Here is an 11632-nt window from a genome sequence, read left to right as displayed (position 1 = left end):
TTTTGCTGTACAATAGGGACTGTATAAATCAAGAAAGTTCTTTACTTTACAAGCATTGTAATATTTAAAAATAAAAATCACTATAATCAGACATGTTTTAGTCTTAAGTTTTGCTCATGTTTCACCTATGTAATTAATGTCAAGACTCATTTTCCATCATTTCATTGTTGCAGGTTATTGTAGTTGGGAAGTGGGAGGGAAAAAATAGGAACTGAATATTACTACACTGGGGAGATTCGTTAGAAGCCGCATATACACGCTCCATATCATTCAGTGTTGTCCCCTCACATGCTGGGCTCAATGTTGTTCCCGACTTTGAGCATACACACTGAATTATATCGTTCAGTGACATCACCGGCTGCATCCCCGAACTTGCAGGATCGGACGAGATCGGCCTGCAAGTACGGCCATGGAACAATATTGAACGATAATGATATTGTAATCATTCACAATATTGTTCCATGTATAAGTGGCTGTAGAGGCAGATCAGCTATACATCTCAATAAAACATAGAAAGCATTCCCAGCCATACTGTCTCCAGGCATTACAGTATAAATAACATGCAGTAGGTACATGAGACTTCCAATGTTCAGTAACACCCATGCAGACAACACTGAGATCAGATGAATTTTAATGGGAACAATTATATTGTTAGATTTCTAGATGGAAAATTAAATATAAACATTGATTGTTTCCATTTCTGTTTTTTAAAGGCCTTAAATAAAAAGCCAACCTGGATGTTATGTTTCCTTCTTCAGACTCCCCTGTTATTAAAGCACCAATTCATATAGACACATCACATTCTAGCTCTGTATTGCACTGAACACAAAGATCACAAATTGTGTAGAAAAGTTTTATTATTCGGCATTAATGACAAAACATGACAATTTTATACAACAGGACAAGTCACTCCCCAACACAATCTCTCTTTATGCTTGGATGTTGTTCTTTGCCGTGTATGCTGTGTAGTATAATAAAATACCGATCAATGCAGCCAGCACTTCTGTGGATACCCAAGGACCGTTCCATGCCCCCTGAAAATTAGTACAAAATACAAAGTTATCATATATTTATTACAAAAAAAAAAAAAGGCAAGTAATAAAATCTTATGAATTACATGTCAAACCTATAGAATGTGTTTAATATAAATGTGTCTGACAGTTCTGCATCAGTTTGGTAACCTAACATCACAATGCCATACTGTTCGGGGATTCTTCTCCAATTCACGGACAACATGTAAAGAAGTCTATAGATTGTCGGTAGGGCTGGTTTCTGCTTTGTATTTGTTATTATTACCCAGTCTCATTTTACTACTGTTGTGTTCCCAATTGGAAAGCATAACAGGATACGCTGGAACTATATAAATGAATCTCCCCTTGTAAGAGTGCAATTTAATTTTTTCTGTCAGACACTAATTAATGGGTGCCCGACGGGGCAATTCAGTTGTTTAGGCGCCCATTAATTATAACGTTTGTCGCACTCAAAAGCACAAGGTTTAGCTGCTTAAAGCGGCTAAACCCATCTTAAGTCCTGGATAGGGCACCTAAACTGCTGTTTGGTACCCAAAACACTGTCTCGCACATTTTTTGCTCATGACCTCAGGAAGCAGCATGCAGAAATGTAGACATTACCGGCTCTTGAGCCTGAACGGAGAAGCAATTTAATTGTTCTATTAGGCTCCTATTAGGTAGACACCCAAAACACTTGAATAGACATTTCTATATAGGAGGGGCATGCACTTAACACAAACTGCAAAGGGGCAGCAGTATATTGTATAATTTCATTATTTTCTCTCCTCCACCAATAGCTACTGCACCCTACCTTGTGACAAGCAGAGGTGTAGGTACATTCAGCCTCTTAAGGCCATATAGTTATAGTATTGCATGGAAATCTGTAATCCAGTAAACGGATTTTGTGTAACAGCAAGGTTATGCTGCCTTCCCAAGAACCTGTAACTACTCATTGTCTGGAAACACTGAACAGAAACCCTGTCGGCATCTATCTGCTATCAAGACTAAGGGATAGACTTATTAAAGCTTCTAAAACAGACAAGTGGGAATGTTACCCATAGCAACCAATCAGATCATGTATAAATTTTCTAAAATGCAATAGAGAATTTATAGCTGTTATCTGATTGGTTGCTATGGGCAATACCACAACTTTTGTTTTAGAAGCTTTAGTAAATCTACCCCTAATTGTGCAGGATTTCCTGGCCAAAGCCTCAAGGCCATGCACATATCACCACCAGACCTTGCCTGCAGGATGTTCTTCCAGTAAATAGGCAAGAAAGTATATATATATATATATATATATATATATATATATATATATATATATATATATATATATATATATATACACACACACACACACACATACACACCCCACCCTATATTTCACAGGTCAGAAGAGGTGACAGACAACATTGAGGTCCTGGCTTTGATTTTTTTTAAATAAAGAGTTATTAGAATATACTTTCCCCTGTGCTAGGCATAATTAAGAAAATAAAATTTAGGTTAGTCTCTTCACACCTAACATACAATTTGTATTTAGTCCGTTAATAGGTTTAAAAGCAGGAAGACTGATATGCATGTAACAATAGCCCTGCCCCCAAACAACTCAAAATACCATTAGTTTCAGTGGAACTAACTACAATTTAGTTGGTGTGGACAGTAGGTTTAAAGAGTTAGGCCTTCCATATTAAAAAGATTTATTACACATGGTACATCTACAGGAATCTCACCATTAAATATTTTAGTTTAAATACCGTAACGACTTCTCCATTAAGGTGCTACTTTTGAAAAGCTTACCCTGTGATCAACATTAACAGTGAAGAGAGGCTTGATGGCAGAAATATCTTCATTGTTCCTCTGGGCCTACAGATTAAAGTAATTATTAGAATATATTGTACACATTATTTACAACGTAAACAGAGCTTAGAACCCCTTTGCCGCTGACCTTTCTCAGTAGACTGTAGGACTCTTCATCAAAGAACTTTACTTCATAGGTCCCAGAGCGAGCATTCTTGTGTTCCAAGCTCCAGGAGACCTAACAAGAGATTATCATCATCATCATTTATATGGCGCCACAAGTGTTCCGCAGCGCCTTACAAAGTACAAAAACAAATTGTATACAAGTGACTTACAGAATACAATACAGGACATGGATAATATATATTGCTACATTAGCAACCATATCCCCCAGATAAGCAACAGAGCATAAGCAACCAAGTGTTAGGTGCCCTAGTGGTGAGTAAGAAGTAAATGACACTATAATAAGGAGAAGCACAAGAGGGTAGAGGGCCCTGCTCGTGAGAGCTTACATTCTAAAAAGGTGGGTGAAGACAAACTGGGTTGACACAGATGGGGACGAAGGTGCATGTAGCAAAAAGTTAGAATGATAGCTGGAAGGCTTTGATGAAGTAGTGGGTCTTGAGAGCCCGTTTGAAGGATTGCAAACAGGTGGAGAGTCTGATGGGGAGTGGGAGAGAGTTCCAGAGGTGGGGAGCAGTGTGGGCAAAGTCGGAGGCGGGAGTGGGAGGAAGTAATCAGCTGGCATGAAAGGCGGCGTGCATTAGTTGAGATGAGCGTGAAGGGAGATGAGATCAGAGATGTATATGGGAGAAGATTGGGTGAGGGCTTTGTGAGCGAGCGTGAGAACCTTAAATTGGGTTCTAAAAGGGAAGTGGAGCCAGTGGAGAGCTTGTAGGAGAGGGGAGGCAGATGTAGAGCGCTTGGAGAGGAAGATAAGCCGTGCAGCAGCATTAAGGATAGACTGGAGAGGAGAGAGATGGGATTTGGGGAGGCCAGATAGGAGGAGGTTACAACAGTCCAATCTGGAGATGACCAGTGAGTGTATGAGGGTTTTAGTAGCATCCTGGGTGAGATAGGGTCTGATCTTAGAAATATTTTTGAGATGGAAACGACAGGACTGTGAAAGGTTCTGGATATGTGGTTTGAAGGAGAGGGATGAGTCCAGGATAACTCCAAGACAGCGCACCTTGGGACTAGATGAGATAGTTATTCCATCAATTGATAAAGAAATAGTGGGAAGTGAGGTGATGTGGGAGGGTGGGAAGATGATCAGCTCTGTCTTAGACATATTAAGTTTAAGAAATCGCTGCGACATCCAGGAAGAGACAGTTGGAGATACGAGTCAGAAGAGAGGGGGAGAGATCAGGGGAGGAAAAGTAGATCTGAGTATCATCAGCATAGAGATGATAATGGAGGTCAAAAGAGCTGATGAGTTCAGCTAGAGAGGAAGTATAGAGGGAGAATAGGAGAGGACCAAGAACAGAACCTTGGGGAACACCTACTGTAAGAGGCTGTGGGGGGGGGGGGAAGAGGAGTCGTGAGAGGAAACTGAGAAAGATCGGTCAGAGAGGTAGGACGACAGCCAGGAGAGGGCTGTTTCACGTAGACCAAGGGAGTGAAGGATATTCAGCAGGAGAGGGTGGTCCACAGTGTCAAAAGCAGCAGAGAGATCAAGGAGAATGAGAAGAGAGTAGTGGCCTTGGGATTTGGCAGCAAGGAGGTCATTGCTGACTTTTGTGAGGGCAGTTTCAGTGGAGTGGAGAAAACGGAAGCCAGACTGAAAAAGGTCAAGGAGGGAGTGGGAGGAAAGAAAAGTGGTAAGGCGGTTGTAGACAATCCGCTCAAGGAGTTTGGAGGCAAAGGGGAGGAGAGAGATGGGTCGGTAGTTAGAAAGAAGGTTAGGATCAAGGGTAGGTTTTTTTAAGAATGGGGGAGACAAGGGCATGTTTGAATACAGAAGGAACAGTGCCTGATGAGAGGGAGAGGTTAATGAGGTGGGCAAGATAGGAGCAGGCAGAGAGAGAGAGGAAGCGGAGGAGGCGGGATCAAGGGGGGAGGTCCGGATGAGGGCCATGACTTCCTCTCCAGATACAGGGGAGAAGGATGTTAGAGTTGGCAAAGTTGATGGGGAGGGGTGATTTGGGAAAGGAGGAGGTGGAGAGCTGGGGGACTGGTTGGATATGATGTCCTGACGTATGGAATCAATTTTAGATGTAAAGTGGGTAGCAAAGTCAAGGGCAGTGAGCAAGGAGGGGAGACGAGGAGAGGGTGGGCGAAGGAGGGAGTTGAAAGTACTGAAGAGATGCTGGGGATTAGAGGACTGAGAGGAGATGAGGTTCTTAAAGTATGACTGTTTAGAGAGGGAGAGCGCAGCACTATCGGATGGGCATAAATTTGAAATGGAGAAAATCTGCCTTAGAGCGTGATCTTCTCCACCGTCGCTCGGCAGTTCGAGAACACCTTTGCAGGTATCTGGTGCATTTGGAATACCAGGGTTGAGGAGTAGATCTGCGAGTGTGAGTAGTGATCGCTGGGGCGACAGAGTCCAGAGCAGAAGTAAGGGAGGCGTTGTATAAGGGGGGGGGGGGGGAGGGGGGGAGAGGAGAGAGAGAGAGAGATATGAGTCAAGCAGGGAAGAAAAGGAACCTGTGTCGATAGCGTCAATGTTACGCTTAGTAATGGAGGCTTTTGGAGGTAGAGGAGGGGAAGGAGAGAAGGTGATGGTCAGAAAGAGGGAATGGGGAATTGAGGTGGTCAGAAATATCACAACGGTGTGTGAAGACCAGATCAAGCAAATGCCCACTCGCATGGGAGGGTGAGGAGGTCCATTGGGAGAGACCAAGTGACGATGTGAGGGAGAGGAGTTTGGAGGCAGAGGATTCTGTGGAGATATCAATTGGAATATTGAAGTCACCTAGGATAATGGAGGGAAGGTCTGAGGAGAGAAAGTGAGGGAGCCAGGAAGCAAAGTTGTCAAGGAACTTGGAGGGAGGGCCAGGGGGACGGTAAATGACAGCTACTTGGAGGTGTACTGGGTGGAAGAGGCGTATAGCATGGACTTCAAATGAAGAGAATGTGAGGGATGGTTCAGAGGGAATGGGTTGGTATGAGTAACCAGGGGATAGAAGGACCCCAACACCACCACCATTGCAACCCCCAGGTCGTGGGGTGTGGGAAAAGGTGAGGCCCCCAGAGGAGAGAGCTGCAGGAGAAGCGGTGTCAGAGGGTGAAATCCAGGTTTCAGTAATAGCTAGGAGATTCAGGGAGTTTGAGATGAAAAGGTCATGGGTTGGGACCAGTTTATTACAGACTGACCTGGCATTCTATAGGGCACAGGATAGAGGGACAGAGTTTGTTGGAGAGATTTGAATGAGATTATCAGGGTTGCTGTAGCGTGGGGGATCAGTAAACAAGATGATGTAGATTAGAGATGCATACAATTTGCAACACCTTGTAAGCTAATAACCCATTTTAGTTATCGGCATAAGAAATATAGTAATAAAAAATTGTAATATTCAGGGCAAACTAAATTTTGTATGGAATTTGTTTTTTGTCTTGGTCAATTCGAAAGGCCTTCCAGACACAATGCATACTTAATCTCACATATAAATGACAAAAGGTTGTACAAATCCACTAAGGCTGGAGAAACTAATGAAAAATAAATGGAGACAGTACAATGTTCCCCAATGAAATTCATGGCCGATCCGGCTTTTTCAGGCTGCCTAGCACCATCTTGCTGAAGGGGTCAGTCAGACAAAATCATAGTGTCGATGCGCTTCAGTTACTGAGACAGGCACAGTTACAGAGATCCCTCCCCTATCTTTAAAGAGACAGGGTACGGTTTGGGCAGCAGGAACTTGCAGAGAGGGCAGACGCGAATTGTGCCTCAGTGTGCACTGCTGGACAATTACATTGGTGTCCAGCCAGCAAGTGGCTGAATATCTGCAAGAGTCTTTATATAGGATATCAACATTTTTCATTATTGCAAAGTATTTCACTGTCCCAAGTGGCGGCTACTTCATGTCACCTCGCTGGCAAAATTTTCTGGGGAGAACACTGCAGTGGCAATTATTACTGCAGTTACGAAACAGCAGCCAACGAAGCGTTGGTCCTCTGTAATGTACAGCGAGTAAGATCAGTTTATTAATTAACAAGCCAAATAAAAGCTTTTAATCTCTTTGATAACGTAGAAAAAGGGCCTTACATTACACACAGGACCAGATTAAGGTCTATGGGGGCGCCGATCAATAAAAGTTGGAGATATATTCTCTCAACACACACACACATATATACCCAGACACTACCCTCATTCACCAATTACTTCCCTCCTCTGTCATTCACCAAGGACACCCAATCACCCTCTTACATTTATCACCAACGCACAGTCCAGACACAACACTCATCATTCACTATCAACACCGCTGCAGCACCCACCGTCATATACTATTACATCTGCTGCGCCCAGACAACCCCTATTCACTACCAACACCATAGCAGCACCCAGGCACCCCCCCCCCCCCTACCAGCACCCAGACACCGCCCTACTATAATACCAACACCAGGCATCCCCCTCCTGCACTCCCCCCCTCCTGCACTACCAGCACTCCCCCCTCCTGCACTACCAGCACCCAGGCACCCCCCCCCTCTCCCTCCTACAGTACCGGCTCCCAGACACCCCGCTACCACCAGACAGGCACCGGCACAAACCCCCCCCACCCCACCAAGACAACCACCCACCAAAACTACCAACAAAAAGACATCCTGTCCCCTCCAACCTCACTTACTGCCTATTGCTGAACAGGTATCTGGTCTTCCGGCTACAGCATGCTACTCGCTCCAGGTGCTCACTGCGCCCACCGACCAGAGCAGAGGAAGCAGGTCCTGGCCACCTTGTGTAACAGGCGGGTGGTGGAGCCGATAAAGGAGGTAGGGACATGCACTTCAGCTCAGCATGCCCGCAGCCCCATGTATCCCTGCAGCCTGCGCGCCCGCTCAGTTTGAAGAGGGGGTGGAGCCAAATGGCAGAACTTAATCGCGGGCCGCAGTAGGCGGCACAGTTAAGATTGTTTTAAAAATGGTTAATTAGGGGGGGGGGGGCCCAGGATGACTGCCCCAGCCTATAATCCGGCCCTGATTACACAATGGCATGGAAGAGGACTGGGATATCACTGTGTACATTCATTCAGTGTTAAAAAGTAGAAAAATCCTCCATTAAGATAATACAGCAATAATGTATAGAACATTGAAGCATGCCTTATGCCAGGGATGGGCAATAAGTGGCCCTCCAGCTGTTGAACTACAAATCCTTCAGTTCTTGCAACAGTTTTAGCATGGCCAAATAGCAAAACTGTCAGGGCATGCTGGGATGTGTAGTTTTAAAACAGCTGTGGGGCAGCTTATTGCCCACCCCTACCTTATGCTGAGCACACACTATACAATTATCTGTCCAATCTGTCTGGTTGGCATTAAAATCTGATAATGTATGGGAGCAAGTGGCTTTTGACCATTTGCTCACAAACACTGGAAAACAGACAAAAATGGTCGTTCAGACAACTTGGTTAAATCAAACGAATTTGCTCTTGGTAAAATAAGCAACCACTTAACATTATACAGCCATATTATAAAAGAAGGTTATAAAAAGCAACGCTTTGGTCGGTGACTAAGCCTACCAATAAAAGGGCAGCAATATACTACGGCACCTATGCCACCATATACCAACCTCTAGGCCCATAGGCCTGTTTATGTCTCTGTATGGAACATGGGAGTTTCATTATGAACATAGTGATATGGAAAGGAGAACATGGTTGTTCAAAAGTTTGATATGAAAGTTCAGAAAACATTCCTACCTGATATCTCCCAATGTCCTGACCTCTGGTGACTGGAAATTGCTTTCCATTTACATCTGCATAAAGGGCAACATTCTGAAAAGAGAATGGGGGAGAGGGACAGGAGCGTGGTCACTACAACAGCAGTTGGATAGAGCACACCAATAACTGGTAGAATAATTAGCTGGAACATTCTTTGCAGGCAGATATATATTTAGGTCTTCATTCTAGCACCTGTCACAACCCGTACAGTTCCACTTTTCTGCTCAGATGCTTCTAGCACACTGGTCTGTATATCAGAAGTTTGTTGCATCAGCTGAGTGTGCTAGAAACACCAGAGCAGAGACCCCCCCCAGGCAGGAAAGAGGAACTGCACAGGTTGTGACAGTTGCAGGGTGCTAGAATGAACACTAATATAGCATAAAGTAGGGACACAGTAATGCATGTTGATAGTCTATGCCTTTCCATGTTGTAGTAATTACTGTTCTACTACAGCTTTCCTGGGACACCCTACCGAGGACACGATTCACCAGAGCCCAAGGAGCCTCTCTGTGCAGTCTGTCTGCATCAAGCAGGGTTCTGCAAAGCTGCTGGGCGTCTTTAAGCAGGAAAGTCAATAGGAATCCAGAATGTGCGATATTACTGAAATTTCACCTACTGATTAGTTGCCCTGCTCACACCCACTTCTACAACCATTTAAATAAGTGAGCAGAAATATCCCAAATGGCCATATAGGAGTGCAGCTTTAGATAAAAATAATCTCGCTTAGTAAAACATAAGTTACGGTATAATAAAGATGCTGGTTATTTATTAAGATGACATCAAGGTCAATAGAAAATAACCAACCCCCCCCCCCCCCCCCCACTCATTAATTTTTGCAAACATAAAAGCAAATGTTTGTACAACTCACTTCAGTGGTCAAGGCCTACAGGGACAGACCTGCCAATGGTTCGAAGTAGCAGTTTTCTCTTGCATGGGATACACTATGGGGAGGTCATTATCTGGACCCCACCATAAATCCATTGCCATGCAACTAAAGAGAGTATAAGGAATGAGTTTGCTCGGCTGTGCCCTGCTAACTTACCTGTGCCCCATTTGTGCACGTCAGGGAGATCTCCACAATGAAAACCACTTCAGAGGAGATGACGGCATCTGAGGTAGTGTAGTAGGATGGGACAATGACGGGATCAGTGCAGGTCTCAGCTGAAAAGGAAACCCAGATTGGACATGTCAAATTCAGCCATTAAATGCTAAAAGTAGACAAAACCAGAACCCTTCATACGTCTTTCGGGATCACCAGGAGGTAGCAGAAAACTGCACCAAATACAATAGCCTAAGTGCTGGTGATGCTAACAGACAGCTGATGACACAAGATAGGACTGCAGGGTGGGGAGGTGGGGGGAATAGAAAGAGGTGAATTTAAGTACTGTAAGCATAAAGGTGGTATTTGTAGGCTGATAAGCTCACTGAGGGAAGATATATAGAGGGGGGCAAGGACTGATCCTTGGGGAATGCTGACTGGGAGGAGAGGGGAGAGGTTGGGGCACGTGGCACAGTCGGTAAAGCAAAAAGGTGAATCAGGGAGGCCGATGTAGTAGGGAGGTGACTTTGGAGAGGGCAGTTTCAATTGAATGGAGAGATTGAAAGCCAGATTAAAGTGGGCCATGGAGGCAGTGGGAGGAGAGGAAGATAGTGAGGGGGTTGTAGATAACATTCAAGAAGCTTGGAGGGCAAAGGGTACAAGAGAGATAGGAGAATAGCTGGTGGGAGATAGGGACATAGATGTGTATTTCCAGTTATTTATATAGTGCACACATTCGGTATCTTACCATTCACATGTGTCCCTGCCCCAGTTTACAGTATTCCCTACCACATGCTCACACACATGCACACTAGGGTCAATTTTGTGGGGAGCCAATTAACCTACCAGTATATTTTTGGAGTGTGGGAGGAAACCTGAGCACCTGGAGGAAACCCACGGAAGCACAAGGAGAATATACAAACTCCACACAGTTCGGGCTGTGGTGGGAATCAAACCCATGACCTCAGTGCTGTGAGGTAGTAACGCTAACCATTACACCATCTGTGGTCAAAGAAGGGTTTTATAAGAATGGGGGGAACCAGAGATTGTGTGAAGGATGAAGGGATGGGGGCCACTGATAATACATATAGCTTTGCAGCAAAAAATAAAAACAAGTTAATAACATAAGTGCCAAAACATTGCAACAATATAATACATATTGATATTGTACACAAGTACACACAGCAGAGGTACTGGCACTGCAGACTATCCAAGATTTCCTAACGCAGGAGATGCTTATCAACATAGAACATTAACTTCTCAGCTTCCTTACAGACCATTTTATTGGACTAAAAACATTTATGGTGGGGTCCAGAAAACAGTGTATGTGCAGCTCACTTCAGTGGTCAGGCCTAGGACAGGGAGACCTGCCAATGGTTCGGAGCAGCGCTTCTCTCTAGCACGGGTTACACTATGAGGGGATCACTGACATACCCCACCATAAATCCATTCCCATGCTTCAGCGAGTATCAGGGGCTGGTCCTGGGATTCGAACCGGGCTCCTCAGCAGCATTGAGCTTACTCAAGAGTCAGAGCCTCTAACCACTGAGCCACCGCCTACCACAGCTCACAGCCAGAATAATGGGAGATCTGACCCAGAAGGACTCCCCGTGCTACTGCCGGTCACTCTATTACCGGGTGCAGCACGGCAGGGTTAGGGGATCTGTATACCGCTCCCTGCACAGTATATAAGGGGCATATAGATCTATATAATAACCTATACTCACCAGTACAACCCGCCAAGACCAGCAGCACGGCTACCAGCACACGCACCGCTCCTGCCATAGCTCCGGATAAGACACGACACCAAAACCGACCGGCCGCTGCTGGGGCTTCTAAGGAAGAGAGGGAGGAGTCACACTGGGCCACCTCAGCTTGAAACGCAATGCACAGTGGGATACATTTTATATCGC

General features: G+C 44.8%; 1 protein-coding gene and 2 non-coding genes across 3 annotated transcripts; all 3 read right to left on the bottom strand.

Annotated features, from left to right (window-relative positions):
- Window positions 1-839: 839 nt before the first annotated feature.
- SSR4 (signal sequence receptor subunit 4) lies at window positions 840-11554 on the bottom strand. The gene is made up of 6 exons (XM_088471128.1): window positions 11447-11554; window positions 9723-9841; window positions 8660-8734; window positions 2959-3048; window positions 2811-2876; window positions 840-1034 (listed from the first exon to the last, which is right to left on the bottom strand). The coding sequence occupies exons 1-6, from the start codon at window positions 11502-11504 to the stop codon at window positions 930-932; spliced, it is 513 nt and encodes a 170-aa protein (XP_088327254.1). The 5' UTR covers window positions 11505-11554; the 3' UTR covers window positions 840-929.
- LOC148525197 (small nucleolar RNA SNORA42/SNORA80 family) lies at window positions 9534-9669 on the bottom strand. Its single transcript, XR_015878304.1, has one exon. It is a non-coding gene; the product is annotated as a small nucleolar RNA SNORA42/SNORA80 family (small nucleolar RNA).
- LOC148525196 (small nucleolar RNA SNORA42/SNORA80 family) lies at window positions 11043-11177 on the bottom strand. The gene has a single exon (XR_015878305.1). It is a non-coding gene; the product is annotated as a small nucleolar RNA SNORA42/SNORA80 family (small nucleolar RNA).
- Window positions 11555-11632: the final 78 nt, after the last annotated feature.

The sequence above is a fragment of the Taudactylus pleione genome, unplaced genomic scaffold (genome assembly GCF_031769625.1).
Source record: "Taudactylus pleione unplaced genomic scaffold, aTauple2 ptg000110l, whole genome shotgun sequence".
Taxonomy (NCBI): Eukaryota; Metazoa; Chordata; class Amphibia; order Anura; family Myobatrachidae; genus Taudactylus; species Taudactylus pleione.
This window is presented reverse-complemented; position numbering and strand designations above follow the sequence as displayed.